Source organism: Schistocerca piceifrons, chromosome 7 (assembly GCF_021461385.2).
Source record: "Schistocerca piceifrons isolate TAMUIC-IGC-003096 chromosome 7, iqSchPice1.1, whole genome shotgun sequence".
In the NCBI taxonomy this organism is placed as follows: domain Eukaryota; kingdom Metazoa; phylum Arthropoda; class Insecta; order Orthoptera; family Acrididae; genus Schistocerca; species Schistocerca piceifrons.
This window is the reverse complement of record NC_060144.1, coordinates 166,866,984-166,891,584: the sequence shown is the minus strand read 5'-3', so window position 1 is coordinate 166,891,584 and position 24,601 is coordinate 166,866,984. Positions and strand designations below refer to the sequence as shown.

Sequence of the window (24,601 nt, the reverse complement as noted above, 5' to 3'; positions counted from 1 at the left end):
TTCCACGAAAGAGGCTCGAAGACTCTGTACATCTCGTGCAGGGGTTAACAGAGACCGGGTACGCTTATTCTTTGTAGAAATCTTCCGTTTTATGTCACGGACCACGCCATGTCTGGTACTCGTCTGTAGGGTCTTCAATAAAGCGTGGACTTATACCTATCGTAATGCTTCCCAATCCCACTCTGTATCTCTCCACTGCTGGTTCTAGATAAGAATGACTGTCATGTAGGTAATATTGTGCGAAATATTCTATTATTTGTCTTGAGCTTCTCGCTAATAACATGTAGCAAGGCACTCCTGAAGACTAGTTTTACTGTGCGGAATGTCGTACGTTCACGGGATGGCATGCAGTTTCTTATGTATTCCTCTGTCCGTATTGACTTGCGAATAGGTTAAATATTTCTTCAGACATTGAGCAGGGCCATTAATCTCCACAGAAGAGAATGGACTGAATCCGAAAGTTAATCCAAGCTGCGGTTGAAGCGAAAAATTTTGAGCGTTCCCTTAAAAACAAAGACGCACCACATCAGCAATCCATAATGGACAGATCTTGTTTAAGTGAACTGCTTCGTATTATTTCCATACGTTATGTCAGAGGGTTTCACTGCCATAATTTTGTCACAGTTTCACTGTAGATTCCAATATTTGAAATTCTTCTCAGTTCGTACTAGTTAATACGACTCAGAAGATTTTTGAACATTGAATCCAGTATCAATAGCCGTCTAGAGATGTTACGATTTGTCACAAACCTCATGTACATGTAATCTTATAAGATCAGTTGGTTGGCGTACAACCAGTTTCAAATTCTAATGGGAATCATTAACTGAACCATTTAACGGACTGATCACAGGCTATAACTTTTAAAGAGATTAATTGTCACTGTTAAAAAGGTCACTAATACGCCCAAACAACTTGATTCAATTTAGTAATTTATCGGTCACTTTCCCAGGATCAACACGTTTAACAATATTATTTGAAGCTCATAATAGCTATGCAAATTAATATTTTCTCCCTAATGGATTTTGAATGTTGATAACTTGATCAGAGCAAGTTCCTAAATAAAGAAAACCCTTTTACAATCACCCACTAATAGTCTCGTGCCATTTTAATCAGGTTTCAGAAAACTGAAATATATTCTTCTTGCCGTTGTATAGGTACTACTCTGATTAAAAGATGTGCTCGACACAATTTAACGAAGACACACTGTTATTAATCACAGGACGATAGGTAGTACATAATGCATTACATATGAAAGATGTTTTAAGACTGTTCAAGAAGAATAAGTAATTCATAATCTTTATTGAACATTTTGTTATTAAAAGACGGCGTAGTATATCTTGAAAGAGATCCCCAGCTTTTCTCTCCGTTGCGAACCTCCGGCGTATTTCGTTCAGTGACTCTCAGTGATTATCGCTGCATCGGCAGAACACTACTGGATCACATTGCTAGGAACTTGCTCGTTCGACATTGAAACAAAAAAAAAGGAAAACACGTACACAGTACATGCAACATACTCAAACGAACAATCAAAGTTTTTTTATTACCGGACGTCCCTCAAGCGGAAATTAAAGACAGGAGCACCATAGGTTCGGTACACAAGAGCTTTGAAATGCCCCCACCAATAAAAGTCTGGTGGGTTTAGGTCCACACTTACCGATCCACCTGTTACGAATCGGTTATTTATTAGCCTATGAACTTTAGTGCTGAAATGAGTAGAAGCTCAACATGAAGTACATGATCTGTTGCAGTCATAAAGGTACATGATCTAGCAGAAGAGATAGAGTATTCTCTAAGAAAGCGTGGTAATTTTGCCTGTTGGGACTAGTTGGAAGAACATGAGGCCTCAGTCGCGAACATTGACGGACCGAAGGTAGACAGAAAGTCTGCGTACATGACGTGATGTCTGAATTTCGTGAGTATTACCGACAGTCTGTGTGTCGTGACTGTAAGAATTTACAATCAGCTCACTCTTAAACAGAGCCCCGTCAGTGAACAACACGTTTGCGTTTCTAAATTAACCATTCGCAGAAGTGTACATGTGCAAGAAAAACAACTGCTTATAGAGCCTGCACTCGCTGTACACGGTGCGGATACAACATGTTCTCCTTTCGCACTCTCCAGTCAGTTGTGGGGTCAACATTACTAGTTGTACCTAACTGTCTACGTTGCCACAAATATACGAAGAAGTATCCTCCCCATCTGACGTATCCTCGTCCTTCCAGCCATCCAGCAGTCGCGAGGAGTTTGCTTAAACGTACCACGCTCCCTAAAAGGACTATCAGTTGCTTCAAAAGTCCTCTTGTCGAGGCACCGTCTTCGCGGAGTTCTCTTGCGATACAAATGTCGAGCACTACGGCCATTACCATCCGCTAATCCCAGGACCGGTTCGAGAACATTTTTCAACACAAGTGACCTATGATTTCCCCCCCCCCCCCCCCCATTTCCCTGTCGCTTCGTACGCTTTACTCGTTCCAGTTTTCGCTACTGATCGTGATACGCACTTGAGCGTCACCCTCATCTTGGTGCCCTAAGTGGCAACGTATGTTGTTAGGTCCTTAAACCGACCCTGTCTAACCCTAGAGCAAACGGGTATCTGCCAAACCCGCATACAAGTACGCTTCCATTGTACTGTACCGTGATGAGAAGTTAAATCTAAGTGCTTGCACGGTTCTTGATAAACAGTAAATACTTGAGACAGCGTGCTTGATGCTAATAGAGGAATGAAGTTCGGCCCATATCATCACAAGCAATGAAATTAATTACGTGTTAGTCATCTTCGTTGAACTGGAACAACAAGCAATAGCGGTGAGCCTAAAATTTATAGCCAAAGATTTCCAAGAGTGTATTTTGATTATTTCATGTAAGAAAACTTTTCGTGCAATTACAGTTGTGTTTCTGTGTGTTTTCCATGACCAATGAAACTATAAAGAGAAATATAGAAGGAACACTAACATGGAAATAAAATGTTTCTTGGCCTACGTCCATATAACACGTTTCCTTCGTGTGTGGGTGAGGAGTGGTTCCTGAAAGTTTGGCCATACGTTTTCCTTACGCTCTGTATGATTTTTATGTAGCTAATGTGTAATGTTCGTTTGTGTGCAAATGACCATGTCTAGACACATGTGATATATTTAATACAGTTGTTCATACATGAGTGCAACTGATAGTTTTAATAAAATAACATACAACTATTGTACGATAGAATGATTTCTGAAAACTATTTAAAAGTTATAAAGCTTTTCTATCTTAAGTATTTAAATGTGGTTACTGAATGCGTAACTTAATCAATAACCTAAGTAGTGTATAATATTAGGCGTTCTATCATCGTTAAGTTTATTATGTCCAATTTGTCAGTATTCAAATGAGCTGCAGTTAGTTAGATGCAGTGGGTATTCTTTCCAGGCCTTCTATAGGGGACAGTCATATAGAAACGAGACACATGGACAAAAAAGAGTAACCTGATTATTATTTCACAAGTAGTCACTGTAACTGATAATACATTTATCCCAGTGTGAGACAAGATGGTCAATGCATTCATAGAAAACTGTTTGCTGTTACCTACGGAACCATGATTGGCGTTCACCTCTTCGTCCGAAAGAAATTGACGGCCACTCATTTCTTCATGGCTCCATAAATATGAGATATCGGGACTGTACGGAGGATGTGCAAGGGCTTCCCAGCGAAACCTCTGCAGTGTAATAGAAAAAACCTTGGCAACTGCGGGACCACCCACGCGAGAGTAGTTTCGCTGGGTAGCCCTTACACATCCTTTACACAATCTCGAGCTCTCATCATGTGATTTCCACATTTTTGGAGACCTGAAGAAAGACATTCGTGGCCGTAGATTTGCTTCGGACGAAGATATGCAGCGCCTGGGTAAATCATGGTTCCGTAGCAAACACGCAGTCATTTTTATATGAAGGCATTTACCACATTGTCTCACAGTGAGATAAATATGTCAACAGTTACGGAGATTATTTTTTAAATAACATACAATTTATTTATGTTTTCTCATTGATCTCTTTTTTGACTGCTTCTTATAAATTTTCTTACTATAATCGAAGGACAAATCTTTTCCATATGCGAAGGTTGAACGAAAAGTAATGCCTCCACCTTCGTTAATTGGGTTTGGATGGGAATATTTTAATAAATCAAACGCAGAAATGATCCTTAGGAAGTGATCTTTAATTACCTATATTCACTTTTCCACATAATCACCAGCCAGTTGGATACATTGCTAACAACATTGTATAAGTTTTCTGAAGCCGTCACGGAGGAGGTCGACACTCTGTTTCTGCAACCACAGTCTCACAGTTCTCTCAGCGTTTTCATCAGAATCACAACGATGTCCCCGCAGATCGTCATTCATTATCGGGAACAGATGGAAGTCATGTATGGAGGATGCCGTACGGTGGTGAAATTCAATCTCTGAAGTTCTGCTGTGGTGGTACGTGCAGTGTGTGGCCAAGCAAAGCAATAATGTGACACACACGTTCTTGTGAAATGTCGATTGCGCTTGCAGTTTTTCTCTTAATGATATGACGATCGTCCTGAATCAATCTGTCAACATTTTGCTTGTGGAACTCTGTGGTTGCTGTTACAGGACGTCCAACTCTTTGTTTGTCACGCAAGTGAGATGTTGCCGCCTCACGACGCACAGTACTCACATCAACACAATCCCCATAAACTGCTTTCATTCTCTGATGAATCTCCTTTGGGGTGACACCTTCTACTGTTAAGAATTCAACGACTGCACGTTGCTTAAATCGCACTGACTGACCGTCTGCGCAGGGTTCCATACTTTACACTGTAACAACACAACCGTTCAATGCTAAGGCTGCCCGCCAACTGGAACTGTGGGGAAGAGGCTACGGAACAAGCCAGTACCGGCCGCATACCAAGGCTGCCAACTGTTGCATAGTTACGAAGGTGGAGGCATTACTATTCAGTCAACCCTCGTAGCATAGCACCGTCAGCATCTGATAAATGTGTACGGTCAGCCAGAAATTCAGTGAGATGGGTGATAGTGTAGAAGCGATTGCTGTTGCTATACCAACCAGATTTTGAACTACCGATATTAGTGGAACAGGAATAGCTATGGGCTTCCCAATATCCTTATCGTATGTTAGAATGCACTGGCGGCAAGTGAGCGTTATTCTGGACACCAGACTGTACGAGATGATGGAGGGAGGATGTACGGCGTGGCATGGCAACCGCGGCATTTTACGGAAGCGTCGGCAGTGATGTGTACGTGGCTTGAGGCAGCAGTGTGGAGGATGTCAGTGACTAGACATAGTTGAGATGGACTGCTCGTAACAGCTGTGCTCTCTGGTGTGCATTTGTTTCGCAACTCCTGTTCCCCAGTGCTTACGGCGTCTCTGATGCAAGAGATGACCTACGACAGTTTAATTCCCAATGGTTTCTTATAATGAAGCCACAGACCCAGCTCATTAAATTTCTGAACGTACTTAGTCAGAGAAAATGTTTGATAACGCAGCACCGCTGTAAGTGTTCTAGCAGTGAAAGGACATGACCTCGAATATTGATTAGAAAATGTGCTTCAAATATACACTGAAACGCCAAAGAAACTGGTATAGTCATGCGTGTCAAAATACAGAGATATGTAAAGAGGCAGAATACGGCGCTGCGGTCGGCTACGCTTATATAAGTCAACAAGTGTCTAGCGCAGATGTTAGATCGGTTACTTGCTGCTACAATGGCAGGTTATAAAGATATAAGTGACTTCTAACGTGGTGTTACAGTTGGCGCACGAACGATGGCACACGGCATCTCCGTGATAGCGATGAAGTGGGAATTCTCCCGTACGAGTGTACCGTGAATGTCTGGAATCCGGTACAACATCAGATCTGCGACATCGCTGAGGCAGGAAAAATATCCTGCAAGAACGAGACCAACGAGGAATGAAGAGAATCGTTCAACGTGGCAGAAGTGCAACCCTTCCGCAAATTGCTGCATATTTCAATGCTGGACCATCAACAAGTGTCAGCGTGCGAACCATTCAACGTAACATTAACGATATGGGCTTTCGGAGCCGAAGGCCCACTCGTGTAATCCTGACGCTTGCACGGCACAAAGCCTTACGCCTCGCCTGGGCCCGTCAACACCGGCGTAGGGGCTATTGATGACCGGAAACATGTTGCTTGGTCGGACGTTTATCGTTTCAAATTATATCGAGCGGATGGACATGTACGGGAATCGAGACAACCTTATGATTCCATGGACCATGCATGTCACCAGGCGCAGAAGCTGGTGGAGGCTCTGTAATGGTGTGGAGCATGTGCAATTCACGTGATATGGGACCCCTGGTACGTCTAGATACGACTCTGACAAGTGACACGTTTGTAAGCATTCTATCTGATAACCTGCGTCCATTCAAGTTCACTGTGATTTTAGATGGACTTGGGTAATTCCAGCGGGAGAATGCGACACCCCACACGTATATAATTGCTACACTCTTTTGAGTTTAGACACTCCCTGGCCACCAAACTTCCCAGACATGACATTATTGAGCATATCTGTGATGATGCCTTGCAACGTGTTGTTCAGAAGAGATCTCCACCCGCCCCGTACTGTTACGGATTTATGGACAGCCGTGAAGAATTCATGATGTCAGTTCCCTCCAGCACTATTTCAGGTATTAGCCGAGTCCATGCCACGTCGCGTTGCGGCACCTCTGCGTGCTCGCGGGGGCCCTACACGATATTAGGAACGAGTACCAGTTTCTTTGGCTCTTCAGTGTAATACAGTGGTATGACCGAATCGCATGCAAATAGCAGTTGTTGTCCACCAGCCCGTTTACACGGTGGATTATTGCACCTGTACTTCGAAGTACTGACTGTAATCGTGAGAATAGTATACCTGCAACAGGAGGCCGCATTTTCGAGTGTACGGTTGTGGGTTAGAGTGTAAAGAGTGTACTTCGGTATCAGGAGGGGAGTTATTCCATGTTACAATCTGTTCTGTAAAAGTCACATTATGACATTGTCATATCATTTAGATCGTTCGAAAACAGAGCGGCGTTTTATATTGGACTACTTCAGTACAAAAGTGATGTTGAATTTGAACATGTTTCTTTAATCAGATATGCATATTATTATGTTCCACTTTCCTTTGTCCATTTTATAGAAAACCCACCCCTGCACTTTGAAATCTGAATGTCTGTGCAGCATTATGTGTTCAGTTTAAAATTTGCGTTGTTCTAATGGAGAAATTCCTTAAAGTAGAGGAAAACATAGCAGTAAGTCACGAGACTGAATTTTGTGCGTTTTGGTCCTATTATATCGCTGTTTTGTTTCCTCGAGTTACCGAAGTACCTCTCTTAGACCTTGCATAGATGCATTCAAATGCCTCTCGTGATAAATAGCGCAGCTTTGCATGCAAATACCTCATACTACCGTTTTTTTGGATGAGCGGTTTATATTCTAAGCACATTTTCATGACGCCCTAAGAGTTCAGGATCACTCACTTCCCTTGTAAGACGTCACTGTTTACCCACGTGTCAAGTGTGCGACAGCAAATGGGGAAGGTCGTATCTAAAACTAGTGGGACTTGTATGCAATATGGTGCCAATCGTCGGCAGTATGTATCGAGGAGCGATGATTTCTCATTATATGATATAGTGTGAATCATTGCTGTTTGCACTTTTCTCTCATTTACCTGGGATTACAGAAGAAGCAGTTCCTTTTCACATAGTCTGTGGCCTATTGCAATTTTTAAGAATGAAGACGTCATTCACAGCTATCTAAGTGACCAAGAGGAGTTTTAGCACGAGAATCTCGATGCAACAGTTCCCGCTAAGAAGTCCGGAGGAGATAGATCGAAATCTCGGCTGCTTTCCTGGTTTACAATACCATAGAGCGAACCGACAATACACTAAGAAGAAAATAAGTCTGGTACTGGCTGAAGATGCGTTTGCTCTTATTCCAATAACAGGCATATTTTAAAATATTTCTCTCACATCGAACATTACACACGCCCTGAGACAAAAAGGAAGCACCCACTGACGGAGGAGGAACCGAAATGAAACATCACGGTTGAAAAAGAATGTGATGTTCTTTCGGGAGTTACAAAATCGAATCAAATTGACAAATAACTTGGCAGTATGAGCCCATTTATCGGTGTGACGCTGTATCTCCTGAGTCTGAATACTTTCATTGATTCGGTTTGGAAGGGTGTCGGAAAATCTTAGTTGTCTCCCCTGAGGCAAGCTGGCCCACAGCTGTTGAATTGACTGATCCTTAATATTCCATATTCCGGCACTGGTACTGAGTTGACGTCCAGGCTGCTACCGCACGTATTCTATAAGGTACTGAACTGTGGATGTTGCTGGCCACGGGAGTACTGTTAGCAACGCGTAGACTGTTCATAGTGCAAAAAGGTGATTACGAAATTGTCGCTTGAATGGTAAAACATGGCGGCGCAGGGTACCTGTGATGTTTCATTGTACCTTCAGAGTACCCTCTTCACTTTTTTTTTGTTATCTGTCTTCTGATTGGTTTGACGCAGCTCGCCACGAATACCTCTCCTGCGCCAAACGTTTCGTCTCACAGTAACAATTGCAACCTACGCCCTCAATTATTTGCTCTATGTATTCCAGACTCTGTCTTCCCATCGACTTCGTAACCTCTACAGCTTCCTCTGTACCTGTGGAAGCTATTCCATGATGTCTTAACAGATGTCCTATAATCCTGTCCCTTCTTCTTCTTGTCCGTGTTTTTCATATATTCCTTTCCTCGCCTATTCTACGGAGAATCTCCTCTTTCCTTACCTTACTAAAAAAAGTAAACACCGAAGCTGGTTGTGCAGTCCTTAACCCTAAGAATTTGGCAATTTAGTATACGACATTTTAGCAGTGCCAAAAATTATCTCTCTCAAACTTTCCCCAAACGCAAGTTACAGGGATGTAATGCAAGTAACGTAACTCAGTGCTATCGGTAGTGCTTGCGCTATAGGCTGAGTGGATGGTCTGAAGCATAGCACACCGTCACAACAATAAAATTTGCACAGGTTTAAACGAAATATTGGTGAAACGCAAAAGGTATATGCAACTAACATTAAAAAACTCTTATGGCAGACTGCAAGGTAGGAGACTTCCCTTGGGATGTCCTGTGTGCGGAGAACGCAGCACTAGGCGCACTCACTTCTTTACATACGCGGTTGACCGCTACGGTCGCAGGTTCGAATCGTGCCTCTGGCATGGATGTGTGTGATGTCCTTAGGTTAGTTAGGTTTAAGTAGTTCTAAGTTCTAGGGGACTGAGTCCCCAGCTCGTGGTCGTGCGGTAGCGTTCTCGCTTCCCACGCCCGGGTTCCCGGGTTGGATTCCCGGCGGGGTCAGGGATTTTCTCTGCCTCGTGATGACTGGGTGTTGTGTGCTGTCCTTAGGTTAGTTAGGTTTAAGTAGTTCTAATTTCTATGGGACTGATGACCATAGATGTTAAGTCCTATAGTACTCTGAGCCATTTGAATCATACGGGGCTGTCCGGGCACCAGCACCCGACATCCATCGACATCGCTATCTGTGTGCTGTCCTTCAAGGCCCTTGGTACAAGTGGCGGCTGTTCTGCTGTTCCCCTCAAGACCCCCGTCACCGTTGCCGCAGTCGCTCCTCGTTGACACAGTTGGTGCTGTCCTCGGCTCCTTCGATATTCCGCGCCCCCCTTGGTTCAAAATGGTTCAAATGGCTCTGAGCACTATGGGACTTAACTTCTGTGGTCATCAGTCCCCTAGAACTTAGAACTACTTAAACCTAACTAAGCTATGGCCATCACACACATCCATACCCAAGGCAGGATTCGAACCTGCGACCTTAGCGGTCGCGCGGTCCCAGACTGTAGCGCCTAGAACCGCTTGACCACTCCAGCCGGCGAGCCTCCCTGTCCCAACAAGCAAAAGACGTCCAGCCCTGGTGCCAAGTGTTTGGATGTGCTTCTTAATGGCAGCACATCGTTATATTACTAGCCAACAAGGCAATGCTTCACAGTTGCTGTATAAGTGTGAGTATTAGATATACAGTAATCAACCAAAACATTATGACCACTGCCCACCAAAACGTTGGATGCCACCTGGTAGCATCGGGGGCATGTGACGCGGTGGAGCAGACACGAACGGGGGTCACTCTAGCAAGAACATGGGCGGCAAATTGGATAATATATTGAGATTAGCGACTTTGACAAAGGGCAGCTTATTATACAGGGCCTGTGAAAGAGCGTCTTGAAAACGCCGAATCTGGTCGAATGTTCACGTACTTCAGCTGTTGGTGTATATGGAAAGAGGTAGAACATGCAGCGCGCCATGGACACAGGCTGGTGGGAGGGTATTATGCTGTGGGAGACGATCACAGCTGGACACCTCCTTCATCCCTTCATGCTTGATGTCTTCCCCGACGGCGATTTCATCTTTCAGCAGTATAGTTAACTGCCCGTTGCTCTAAGCTAGAACCATGCCACAGTGGTTTGAGTAGCATTATATAGAACTCACGACGTAGATGTTTCGGCGGCCGGATTCTCCTGATATAAATCCTGTGGATACCATGTGGGTCGCCATCGGGCGCCATCACTATGTAAGCAAATCAGCGGCCCGTTATTTACACAAATTATATGACCTGCGCGTAGACAGGTAAAGCGACAAATCTACCAACTACGCCGGACGTTGTGGCCGTGCGGTTCTAGGCGCTTCAGTCTGGAACCGCGTGACCGCTACGGTCGCAGGTTCGAATCCTGCCTCGGGCATGGATGTGTGTGATGTCCTTAGGTTAGTTGGGTTTAAGTAGTTCTAAGTTCTAGGAGACTGATGACCACAGATGTTAAGTCCCATAGTGCTCAGAGCCATTTGAACCATCTACCAACTACCTGTCAGATCCATGATACGCAGAATCAGTGATGAATTTCACGTACAAACAAGCTGTTAAGCAGGTGGTCATAACTTGTGGCTCATCAGTGTACGTCCTTATCGCCTCCTCCCACTTCTCTCTGTCCATATCTTCTCCCCCTCACTCTGTCCGTCTTTCCTTTCACTTTTTATTATCCATCTCCTTCTCTTCCTTCCCCATCTATCTGTCCATCACCTCCCTCCCTGCTCTGTCCATCGAGAGAAAGAAAACAAAACTGTACATCTTCACAGCACAGCACAGAATTTTCTCACAGTCAGTTTTAAAGGCAACCTGTACATTGTTCTTCAAACATTAGATAGCCTACGCCCGCTTGAATGTTTTTTGAGTATCAGGTAAAAATCTGAAGTAAATTGCCCAAGAAATTTTCGAGATATTTGCTAGTATTTCCCAATATGCACATAGCCTACGTCCATCCTAAAATTTATTAGATTGAAGTGTAAAAATTTGAAGTAAATCGGTGGTGTACTTTCCGAAATTTGTGTTAAAAACGTTTCCTTTTTATATGTTACATACATATTTTCATAATTTAAAAATATATATTAAATGTAAAATATACAGGGTGTCCCAGCTATCTTGTCCACCCAAAATATCTCTGGAACAATAACAGCTATTGGAAAACGACTTTCACCGGTATCAACATAGGGCTGGGGCCCATGAATGTACATATTTGGAAACATTCTAAAACGAAATCATATGTGTTTTCTAACACAAACTTATGTTTTGTTAAATGGAACTCCTATATATTTTCTTCAGCAATCCATAGCATGACAAAGCACATACTCAATGACGTTCATTGCATCGCAATAATCCCATTACATCACGAGATATTGAGACGCGATGTTGACGCTTGAAACACCCGACATGCGCTGCTAGCGCACGTCCTGAGGCTCAAGCATGAACCCCATGCTGCCCGTAATCGCGATGTGATTGACATGCGGGATCACACTTCCATACTTATCAAGAGGTCCGAAACGAATAATACGGTCTGCTGCCATCCTGCATTAACGTCGTACATTCCAGCAGGTATTTATCCCATAGGCTAGGGGTGATGCGGTTCTGTAACATAGCTGTGTACCGCAACGTTAGTCACAAAGTTAACTTCGCTTATCGTTAATCCGTTACTAAAAGGGTAATGCCGTTCAACGTTAAAACTTTACTTTACTGTAGATCTAGCGCAAGCGACAGTTAATCATTCACTCGTAATAGTAAAATTCATGTTGATGGTTTTAGTGAAACGAGCAAGTGGACTAAACGTTTTACCGTTGTTTAGGTAAAAATGTTTTGATTTGGGAAGTTCAGGTAGGACATAGAAGATGAATGTAAACATGTTTAACCAATTACTTTTATTATCACATAATTATCAATGTTATGTTTATCTAATGCGTTAAATGACAAATTGTTGCAAACAGATGTTTCTTAACATCGCTTGGTAAAATGGCCATTTGTAGAAACTTCCACTGTGATACCAGCAATACTAAACATAGCGTTCACATCTCATGCTCAAAGTGATGCCCATTGGCTTGCATACATAGGGTCACTCTGCGGATGAAGGATGCCCTACTTTGTGCTACTGTTTCCTCTTTGATGGCTATACTAGCATCAATAATGCGTTGCTTCATGTCCTCTGGTGTTGTTGGTTCATGTTGGTAAACAGCATCCTTCACTGCTCCCCAAAGAAAATAATCCAGCGGTGTAAGGTCCGGAGATCGGGCAGGCCACCTAACTGGGCCACCTCGTCCAACCCACCTAGCAGGGAACTTACGGTTCAGAAGTCGTCGTGCTCGTAAGGCGTTATGTGCAGGTCATCCGTCATGCTGATACCACATGACCATTCTCCTATCCTAGAGAGCAGGAAGATTGTGTCGTATAAATCTGGAGTACTGTCTGCCATTTTGGATGCCATTTATAAAGAAAGGTCCGATAATGGTATCTCCAATAATCCCACACCAAACATTAACTTTCCACGGACGTTGATGCTCTACCTGACGGACCCACCGACAAAATGTTACCCTATTGCGGAAGTCATTTCCATGAAGATCCTGCTGTAAATTAACATGGTAAGGATGAAATTTATGACGTTTAAGAATACGCTGTGCACCTGATCTCGACACACCAACTTCACGTTCAATTTGACGTGTACTGATTTGAGGATTCACGGCTGTGGTAGCGAGCACAGCAACTTTAGCACGTTCATCTGTGCGTGTTCTAGGACGATGTCGAGGTCTTGGATTTAAGCTTCCCGTTTCACGTAGACGAGATGTGAGACGACCAAACATCCGGCGCGAAGGCGATGGCTTGTCAGGGAATCGTCCTCTGTACAGTCGTTCTGCCTGAACAGCATTTCGTCCACCTACAACAGGGTACAGTACAGGTATGTAGAGTAGGGTAGGAAACAGACACATTAACTTAATAATCATAATGTTCGCTAACAGTACTATCAACAAACAAGCAATCTCATAACGTAATTTCCGTCAACGTACATTCTCCATATATCAGCAGCATTTCTACCATATCTTCATGTGTGTACACTATACTGCACAGTATAAGTTCCACAACACAACGTTTATTCACAATGTGTACTACCTCCGTGCCGTCACTAGATTACTCTGATGCACGTCTACAATGGCAAGCGGTGTACTGCACGCCAAAGTAACAACAAATGGGATGCTCGGAGGGTGGTGGAGTACAGGGGTTTGCATGGGTCGCAAATCATAAACAAGGAGAAGTGGTAACTGTGCCAGTAGTGGGAATTACGTTGGACACTTGACTAGGTAGAGCCAGGCCCTGCGCGACAGGCACAATGGGTGATATAACGCATTAGATAAACCTTATTTTTGGTGTGCAGGATAAATAAGACAACCTGACTGGTGTACACCGATCGGTACTGGTTCATATTGTGTACGTAGATACGTAAAACGTGCAAGAGGGAAACCATTACGTGCTTCTGAGAGTTGATGGCAGCAGACCGTATTATTCGTTTCGGACCTCTTGTTAAGTATGGAGGTGTGATTACACATGTCAATCACATCGCGATTACGGGCAGCATGGGGTTCACGCCTGAGCCTCAGGACGTGCGCTAGTAGCGCATGTCGGGTGTTTCAAGCGTCAACTTCGCGTCTTAATGTCTCGTGATGTAATGGGAATATTGCGATGCAATGAACGCCATTGTGTATGTGCTTTGTCATGCTATGGATTGCTGAAGAAAAAATATAGAAGGTCCATTTAAGAAAACATAAGCTTGTGTTAAAAAACACATATGCTTTCGTTTTAGAATGTTATCAAATATGTACATTCATGGGCCCCAGCCCTACATTGATACCGGTGAAAGTCGTTTTCCAATAGCTGTTACTGTTCCAGAGATATTTTGGGTGCACAAGATAGCTGGGATACCCTGTATACTGGATGGGGCAAAGAAAAGTGGCCACGAGAACAGAGTTCCAGGGTACAAAGCAATGCAGCAGAGGAAAGAAAATACAGCAATAACCAGCACATGTTTAAAGCGACCACCATTCATCTCTTGGCCATTTTGGACCCTCGTCAGCAAACTGCTGAAGGCGGATCAAATGGTTCAAATGGCAATGAACACTATGTGACTTAATATCTGAGGTTATCAGTCCCCTAGAACTTAGAACTACTTAAACCTAACTAACCTAAGGACATCACACAAATCCATGCCCGCGGCAGGATTCGAACATTCTACCATGGCTGGAGCACCTAGAACCGTTCGGCCACAGCGGCCGGCCAACGCGGATCAATCTCATGTTTAATTTTTTTCTGCAGTTCATGAAGACTATGAGAGATATTGCGATACATTTTAGAGCTGAGGGTTCCCCACACAAAGCAACCGCACACAGGTACATCAGGTGAACTGAGTGGCCAGCCTGTGCCGCGACCAGACTGACTTCCGCTAAGAACTCTGTCAGGCGTAAAGTCTGTGTAAATGTGCTCCAAGATTCGGCTGGCTGTATGGGTAGTTGCTCCGTCCTGCTGGGGTATGGTTATATGCATACATTCACGTCGAATTGTATCCACTCGTCTCGGCCATTTTTACTCGTATTTGCCCCACCCTGTATTTATGGTATACGAGGAATACTCGGAATGTAAGTTCCGATTGGTTTAGAAATGGATACCACTGTGAAAATCAACCATGATTTGTCTGCGGTTGTTAGCTACATCTTCCAGCTACATCTCTACGTAGTCACCGCTCCGACTTAGATATTTGTCGTAGCATTGCACCGACTGTCCAGTACTCTCGCCATAGAAGGCAGTCGCCTGTACTTTCCGTCAATACTCTACGCTGGTCTCCAGCTCGTTGACTGTGCCAGAATTCTGTCTTCAAAGCCAGCGGTTCACGTGAGCAGAGATGAACCTCTGGGGCACGCAGTTACAGGCTGTATCGTGGGTGATCGAACACTTCCCTTCGAGAACGCTGCAGGAGCATCTTCACTACCCTTGAGGGGTGCGGCAGAGAATTGTCCACCGTCACACACCGTCAGGTGGCTTGTGGAGAATGGATGTAGATGTAGATGTAGAAAGAGCGAACAGCATTACAGTGGTGTTACATGGGCTGCATGACATCAGGTGAAATCCCTCACCAAGTCCTGATATCTGGAGGGAGACTCTATTTCCTAGGCATTCTCATGTGCTCACTGTGCACACAGAACTGAAAAGAGCGACGTGCCACGATCGACGGTCATACTAGAGACACCGCCCAACACATCTGTGCAAAGCTTCATCGGATTTTCAGATTGATCCCCATTTCGTGCCCGATCGGAACGCGAACTGACCGCACGGTTTGAGGCGTCATATCACGGACTGTCCCGCCCCTCCCGCCGGACATGGGTGTGTGTGTGTGTGTGTGTGTGTGTGTGTGTGTGTGTGTGTGTGTGTTGCTCTTAGCATAAGTTAGTTTCAAGTGGCTCTGAGCACTATGGGACTTAACTTCTGAGGTCATTAGTCCACTAGAACCTAGAACTACTTAACCCTAACTAACCTAAGGAAATCACACATATCCATGCCCTAGGCAGGATTCGAACCTGCTACCGTAGCGGTCGCGCGGTTCCAGACTGTAGCGCCTAGAACCGCTCGGCCACTCCGACCGGCATATAAGTTAGTTTTAATTAGTTTAAGTAGGGTGTACGTCTGTCGACTGATGACATCAGTAGTTTGGTCCCTTAGGAATTCACACACATTTGATCCGATCGGAACTCATTTTCGAATAGCCCTCGTGCATAGATTGTAGTTACGACATGCCTTTGTCCCTCCGAATGTTCATTAAAGTATTATATAAAAATTTGTAGTAAGTCGTTCAGTAACTTTTCGAGACTTTTTGTAACAATGCTTCGGCTTTATGTATTCCTTACACAGGGCGAATCACTTAAAACTAGCATTGTAAATACTGCGGAAGTGGAAAGTGCTATTGAAGTACGGTTTTCACAGAATGGATTGGTAGTCAGGGTTTCGTGTTATTAATAATATTTGGAAAGTTTATTTTAGTGCAGACATAAGTTTTTTAAATGGAAGAATGCCTATTGACAGTAACAGACTAAAAGTAGGGTAAATTAGAATGTCAGTGGTGCTTTTTGCAGGTTTCTAGCACAAGAGGTTCACGATACATCGTTTCCAAACCGACACTTGTTTGCGCCATTCGTTCTGCGTAGTTCCTAGGCACCTAGTTGTTATGTGTGCTTACAGTGTGCTTATGTGTTCGCTGAGTGCACTGTGACTCACTAGACAGCTAGTGCGTGACAGTCCAGGCATTAGTTCGTGAGTGGACCATGGGGCTTACCAATACAGAAAAAGTCTCATGCTAATGATTTTTGGAGACTGTAGTTCGTTCTTGTACGGTGTAAGCGGCGAGATAACTCAACTGACGTCAACCATTGTGGCAATTATTTATCAACTTCTTCAACCAGTTACGTGAGAGAGGTAGTGTCACACCTAGAACAACGTAACAGAGGGAAACAAGTGACGATAGAAGAGGGGAGATTAATGTTGCAATTGTCTAGCACGCTAGCTCTCGCGCAGTCGCACGAGGAACTGGCGTGGGTCAGGAAATGCTATGCATTCTCAATCGATATCGGTTCTATCCATATCACATCTCTCTCCATCAAGAGCTGCATCGAATCGATTACGAGAATCGCGTTAGCTTCTGTACGTGGGCTTTTATACAAGATACCCCAAGGGGTACCGTGTATCTTGTTTAGTGATGACGTCACATTTACGAATAAAGACCAGGTAAACCGCCGAAACATGCACTGCTGATCTGTAGACTATTCCCGTTGGCTTCGTCAGGTGGAATATCAGCGTCCATGGAGTAAATTCGTGTGGTGTGAATAGCAAACCATCATCTAATAGGCCCATTTGTCATAGTATGAACACTAAACGCATATAAGTATCGCAGCCTCCTAACTGAGCATCTTCCACGGATTCTTAAAGACACTGCTCTGCGGACTAGGAGGAATCTGTGGTACCAGTGTGATGGCGGTTCAGCTCATAGTGCACGAAGTACCACAGAATGTTTTCACGAGTTGTTTCCATCTCGCTGGATTGGATGCAGAGGAGGTGCACATTGGCCGGCCCGTTCAGCAATGCTTGCTACCACAGACACTGCAAAAGTGTCAGTGTGGGAACTTTTCAAAATATCATATCTCGTAAACGAGTCCCACTAGAATCCTGCAACAAAACCAGTGACTTTCGAAGCTAATCTTATTTTTAGTTTGCTAATGTCAATAGGCAATGTTCCATTTAACAAAGTGTATATCTACACAGAAATATATTTTCTAAGTATTACTACAATCTGTTGATTGTCTAACAGTACAAGCCCCTGACTACCAATCCATTCCGTGAAAACTGCACATCAATAGCGTTACCAGTTTCCGCAATATTTGCGGTGCACGTTTTAGGTGATTCACACTATATATTTATATATCAGGCATTTTTTTAAATATATATAACCCATGTCTGCGGAATGTTCATTAGACTATAGGTCAAGAACTTTTCGAGATATTTGGTAACAACGTATCCACTTTACATATGGCATGTTTATTTTTGCATTATGTGTCAGAGAAATGCATAGCTGATCCGTCGGTCAAGTTTTCGAGATCTTTGGTGGCAAGTTTTCCACTTTACATATTCCGTTTATATTCTTACATTACATGTTTTAAAACTATATACAGCCTATGCGCATCTTAATTTTCATTAGAGTATGGCGTAAAAGTTTGAAGTAAATCGGTCACGTACTTTTAGAAATTTCTGTTAAAAAGTATAAACAACGACGTTTCTTTACAAAGTAGTAGAGATTCCTCGACTGTGTTTCTTGTTGGAACGTCATATCTCCAATATGCATAGTCAAATTCAACGACTAAGACAACATTTTCAAGACGTCGTTCATCACCAATGACGAAATTACACAAGTAGTTTAAAGTTCTTACTTTCGTTAAAACTCGTTTTTGCACACACTATTATAAATAGAAAGTTGAAGGTGCCATCTATTGACAATATGTTTAACTAAGAAGCATACCAGTTGTTGCTGTTGTTTGGATGCAGTATGCAAGCGTAGTCTGTCACGCTATTTCGATCATATACATGGATTTAAAGAATTTGGAGGGTTCCGTTTACTGATAGTGTAATTTTATTGTTACGCGCAACACTAGTTTGACTTGTTTATTTTCTTTAAGTAAGGGCTGTTTATTTCGGAAATAAATTGAATTACACCGACGTTCATCATCACAGGCAAATAAGATGTAGATCGACTTTCATAAGACATAATGAATAATAATCTGCCTTGTAGCGAACAGCCGGCCGGGGTGGCCGTGCGGTTCTAGGCGCTACAGTCTGGAACCGTGTGACCGCTACGATCGCAGGTTCGAATCCTGCCTCGGGCATAGATGTGTGTAATGTGCTTAGGTTAGTTAGGTTTAAGCAGTTCTAAGTTCTAGGGGACTGATGACCTTAGAAGTTAAGTCCCATAGTGCTCAGAGCCATTTGAACCATTTTGTAGAGAACAAATAATTCTGTATGGTGGAAATCCCTTAATATCAATCATCGGACGTGCCAAAAGAACAGCCGCTATTGAAACTATAGTTCAACGCTCTCCGTTATGGTATCATGCGAAAATTCCTAAGTTGACACAGAATATTGAGGCGAATAGTGGTCCCTGGTGAATGTTTACTTAAATTCTGTAAAGGTGATCCAGATTACCTCACTGAAGCGATCAAAATTTCTAATAATTGTATCGTAATTACGATTGTTTTATAATCATCATATTCAATGCCACAGAAATCAATGAACAAAATGTTTCACAATTCTATTTCACGGCGATTAGATTTCTTGAACTCTTTAAATCCGTTTCTTGAACTCTTTAAATCAGTCCAGTTCAGCACGTCATGAATTTATTTTAAAGAAAAATGTTATAATAATGTTAATTAGAAATCTTAACTCTAATCGGGCATTAATTAATGTTGCAAGATTTGTGGTAACTGACTTTGACGAGTAGATCATCACTGTTTAAATTCATTTACTCTGATAAAACTGTGCACATACTCCCCATTACCCTCACACCTTCTGATCCATCCACGCTTTTCCTAATGACAAGAAAACAACTTCTTGTAAAAGTAGCCTTCACCATGAGGATTAAGAAAGCATGAAGTAACTCGCTTCAAACACTAGGATTGTATTAAAAAAAAAACCTGTTTTTCCTGTGGACAGTTATACGTCGCTTCTTCAATAGTTTCCACAACCTGTGATATTTACGTTTGTGCTAAAGACACGTATAGCCAAAAAGTAAAAGATGGTCATATTATTAGTGCTTAAGTTTTTTTATGAAAGAAGGTTTGTAAAATAAAAATGTTTTGAAAAATAAAATGAATCTGAAATAGGCATAATCTGCTTTTTACATGTTTTACATTTAAGGAAATTGTATATAATGATATCAATTTTTTACGTAGAACTCAATGTTTGTTACTGCTATTCAAATTATGATGTCATATGTTAATAAATAGTTACATTTACTTATTTCTCCAGTACTGTGTTACCTATTGGTGTGTGGCCAGAACAGAGAGCAGGGATTAACTCTTGTTCACCGTTTTAACTTGTTTTTATTGCAACGGTGTGCAAAACGTAAGGATGAACAAACGTTTAGCATGATGTATCACTCCAATGCTACATAGCTCGATGAAAGTTTGGGCCGCACACAGAACGAACTTGTAAAGTATTGCACAGAAGGTAGCTGCAAGAACTACGCAGTGACACGAAGAGAAATGAAACTTTTATTCAAAGACAATAATAACAGAGAAGGCATCGTGATTCATTATAGCTCCTTGGACATTGCAAATGGCACCACATCGTTTCATATAGGTAATGTGATCATCAGGGATGGACAGCAATGTACGCTCTGCAACATGCTCCCATGCTGGCCACAAGGTGGATAAGACGTTCTTGTGGTAGGGCGTTCCATTACTCCACCAGCGCGGTTAACAACTCGTGGTAGGTCGTTGCTGCATGTGGACGTACCACAGTACGTCATCCCGACGAATTCCACACATGACCAATGGAATTAAGTCAGGGAAACGGACAGGCCAGTCTATTCGCCGAATGTCCTCTCGTTCCTAAAGCTCCACCAATGTGGTAGCACATTCCAGAATGAAATTTTCACTCTGCAGTGGAGTGTGCACTGATATGAAACTTCCTGGCAGATTAAAACTGTGTGCCAGACCGAGACTTGAAGACGGGACCTTTGTCTTTCGCGGGCAAGTGCTCTACCAACTGTGCTACCCAAGCACGACTCACGCCCCGTCCTCACAGGTCCCGAGTTCAAGTCTCGGTCCGGCACACAGTTTTAATCTGAGAGGAAGTTTCTGGTAGCACATTGTTACCCACAGAAATGAAGCCGTGACCGAATGGAGCACTGAAAACACGCGCACGAGGAAGGAGCATAGTGTCACATGTACGTCAACGACAGAATGTACCATGATCAAAGATTTGGAAGTCATTATATTCGTGTACTATTACGCCTCCCACACCACACCACCTGCACCATCAAATCGATCATGTTCGTTTATCCGTAGGTGCATTACTTGTTCCCACCTCTCGCCATATGAGGGTGCGTTCCAGCATTGTCGAATTTGATGGTTTCGGTGGTCCGGGTATTACGGAGTTGAACGCGTGCACTGACTCCACATCTTTGACCACGGTATACCTTTCAGTTGATGTTATTGTGACACAGGACCCCTTCCTGATGAGCGTGTTTTCAGTGGTGAATTCGGCCAGGACTTCAATTTTGCGGATGTAATGCACGACCGCATAGCACAAAGCAGGTGGATGTGCTCTTGGAACAGGAGAATATTCAGCGAAAACACTGGCCTGCCCCCCCCCCCCTTTTAATTCCCATCGAGTCCGTGTTGGCTATGGTACGGAGACGTACTGGAACACGTGCACATACACCAAAGATAATACAGCACACATCAACCACTCTCTTAGTGGGATGGAACACACTAACGCATAAACTCCTTACCAACTTGGACAACATGAAAGCAAGTTATAGAGCACGTAATGCCATGCCATCCGTGGTGACACACACACTATTAAGAATCACGTCCCGTCTTTTGTAACGTCCAGTTGACCATCACGAATGGTAGTGACTTCTGTGTAATCGTCATCTTTGAATAAACGTTTCAGTTCGCTTCTTTCATTGGGTTCTTCTTTCAGTTACCATCTGTACTGTAATGCAGCAGTTGTTTCTATGTATGGTCCAAGTTTCTTCCTGCTATGTTACTCAGCAGTGACACATCATGTGGAAGTTACTTTCACCTTAACCCTCGACCACTAAACCCTCGTAAAATTCATGACTGCCCTTTGTACCAATTCACGGTAATTGTTAATACGATATCGTCAGTATAGGGTGTAAAACAGAACATTTTGTGCCTACTTCATACGCGACATACCACTGACGACCTTATAAACTTAATTTTCTAATACATAAACTATAAATTACGACTTCCTTTGAATAGAATGTGGAGTAGTTAAAAATTACAATGTTTTGGTAACAATGTAACGTTTTCTCCTCTTTAGTGTCGTAGTCGAAGTTTTGCGCATGAGTGTATTATGTGAAACTCAATATCTATGGCCAGTAAAATGATAACAGCAAAGAAAAGGCAAAAATATGTGAAAGAGTGATATTACCGGTAATAATTCGTATCGTTCCGCTATCAGCTGCTAAAAAGACGTTATATTAGGTCTGCCAGATTATGTTGTCATAAATCCTCATCAGTCATTCGGAACATCAAATCAAAGAGAAATAAAAAAAAAGGGGGGAAACAAATTATGTGCAGTGTCATAACGTCTAACAACGATTTTATAGTAACTATCTAAGTCACAGTATTTTTCCTCGATACACACATTTTCTTCATCACCACTTTAAATGCTGGTGAAAACACAATCTGAACTTTATAAATAAAATCTGCACCTTGTGCAGGAGAAAGAACATCAATAAAAAATCAATACAGCACACCGAACTTCTCATTAATAGTAAGGCATTAGAACCCCCTGCTATTAGAGGGTTTAATCTCGACTGACAGTAACTGAACAGTAGTACTAGCACGTAATTAGTAAAAAATCTGTTATAAGAGCTGATGGTGGAACAATGTCATCAGAAAATAACAGGGCAGCGCCCAAAGAAAATATTTCTAGGAGACAGCCCGAAGGAAATAATGCAACCAGGTGAAATGTGCGTATTTAATTATTTAAAAAATCATGTTTTACAGTGACGAACGTTTATTCTCGTTATGAGCTGAATACTCCTTTATACCTGATGTAAAACGTATAGTTTACTCCAGTGATGGTGAGATGCCCTAGGCGTCACTGGACACCTTTATTACATGTGCATATCTCACAATTCTACGACCACACTCGAGATGACCTTCACTGTTGCAGGGGAACACCCGGCGGCGATGCAGGGGGACAAGAACGGAGCCTTGTGGAACCACACCGCCGGCCTCTGGTCGCCGCTGCTCGCCGCCCTGGGTTTGGCTGCTCTGTGGATTCCAACAGCGCTCTAGGGCCCAGCACAACAGCAGATAAAGACTCCAAACAGAGGGCGCCGCCAGCGGCTCATGCGACAGATAAAAACCGTTTCCAATATTCCCACATTTAACCGTGTGTAACTTATGCATACTACATTACAGAAGAATAAGTGTGCTTGTCACACAGAGACATTAAGATTGTACCGGTTGTATCTGGGAGCATCTGGATAAAGACGAGACTGCTTGGCTTCACAACCATGAAAAGAGTAAACAAGGTGATTAATAATGCTCAAGGGTAACTAACAGTTCGAATATTTCAGGTTGTCAACATGTTGTCATTAAAGCTACGGGTAAACTGATCACAAATCATATTTTGCCAACGTGGTTTCTAAAGGAATTTAATGCAGATGAGTACTAGTTAGGGCAGGGGACACACATTGGCACAGTAATGTGTCTGACAAAAATAAGACATATGTTAATACAGGATACCAAATTTATGTGTCTAATAGGAAATGTTGCCATATTTTGCTAAATTTTTTGCGTTCATAAAATATTGGGTTTGTAATATTTAACAAAGTGTTCATCATCTACGTAAATAAGTTGCGTTCGCGGATAGGAAAATACTTTTGGCAAGTGGAATTGCATTAGAGAGCAATTAAAGACAAATAACTACGCGCAGCACACGAAAAATATGGCAAATAGTGGAACGAACTTCGAAATTACGTACAATTTATTTCGTTCAACCTGCACTGAGAAACATGCTTCATTTACACCGTCCTGAAACGGCTGTACAATATACACATTTGGAACCAGAATTCCGCATAAAAAAGGCAACAGAAAAATCGTTAATGTATTATTTTTGTTTTTACGGAAGTTTTATTTTCTCCTTTCCGAAAAAATTTAGTCCAGCGCCACGAGATATTGTATGTTCCACTTATTTGCGGTGTCCACGCCAAAACTATTACATCGATATACGGTGTGGAATTAATGCTGACAGGGCACTGTGGAGGCTGAATTTATGTATTGTTCTCTATTCATCTTTAGTATGGGACGACGACACTGGGTGAAAGTACAGGAAACGTTTTATCCAGCCCGATTGTATTTTGGATGAAATTTAACATTCCAGTATTGGTTCGAGGCGGGGATTCGGTAACGATGTTGGTGTTGAGGTTAGCAAAAGGAAATTTTAGCTTTTTAAGTTTAGAAATAAGCCTGTGTGTGGGACGAGTGCAACCACAGAGTACCACCATTCTTAATTACAGTTCTGAGTGAAGACGTGTATCACTAATTCTTGTATCGTGAGCATAGCACACGCGAGAGTTAGAAAATTTAGAGACACGGATATATTTGTCGTTCTGGAGCATAGTATGCAGAGAATGTGGTATCGGTATGTAATGCTGTCATCTTGAATAACGAAAGACTGTGAGCGTAAAATCTCATCAGAATGTAAGTCGTAATGTAGAAAGTCAGACACCACAGTTTTTCAACCAAAATAACTTTCAATTTGTTAAAAATGTCTGCCATTTCTTTTCCTCTAGGTGAAGTGTGTCAACGGCCGCACAAGACAAATGCATTTTCAAAGTGCAATTAATCATATTGTCGCAGGAATCCCATTAGTTCTTTTTTATTGGAGATGCTAATTTTTTGCACCTGATCAGCACATCTATATT

The 24,601-nt window shown here is 42.7% G+C and overlaps 1 protein-coding gene across 1 annotated transcript in view; it reads left to right on the top strand.

Annotated features, from left to right (window-relative positions):
* The window catches only part of LOC124805526 (hemicentin-2-like), a 179,246-nt gene extending 156,279 nt beyond the window's left edge, over window positions 1-22,967 (top strand). Inside the window, exon 5 of the mRNA XM_047266094.1 lies at window positions 22,843-22,967. Coding sequence (XP_047122050.1) covers window positions 22,843-22,967 — 125 coding nt within the window. The remainder of the gene's footprint in view (window positions 1-22,842) is intronic.
* Window positions 22,968-24,601: the final 1,634 nt, after the last annotated feature.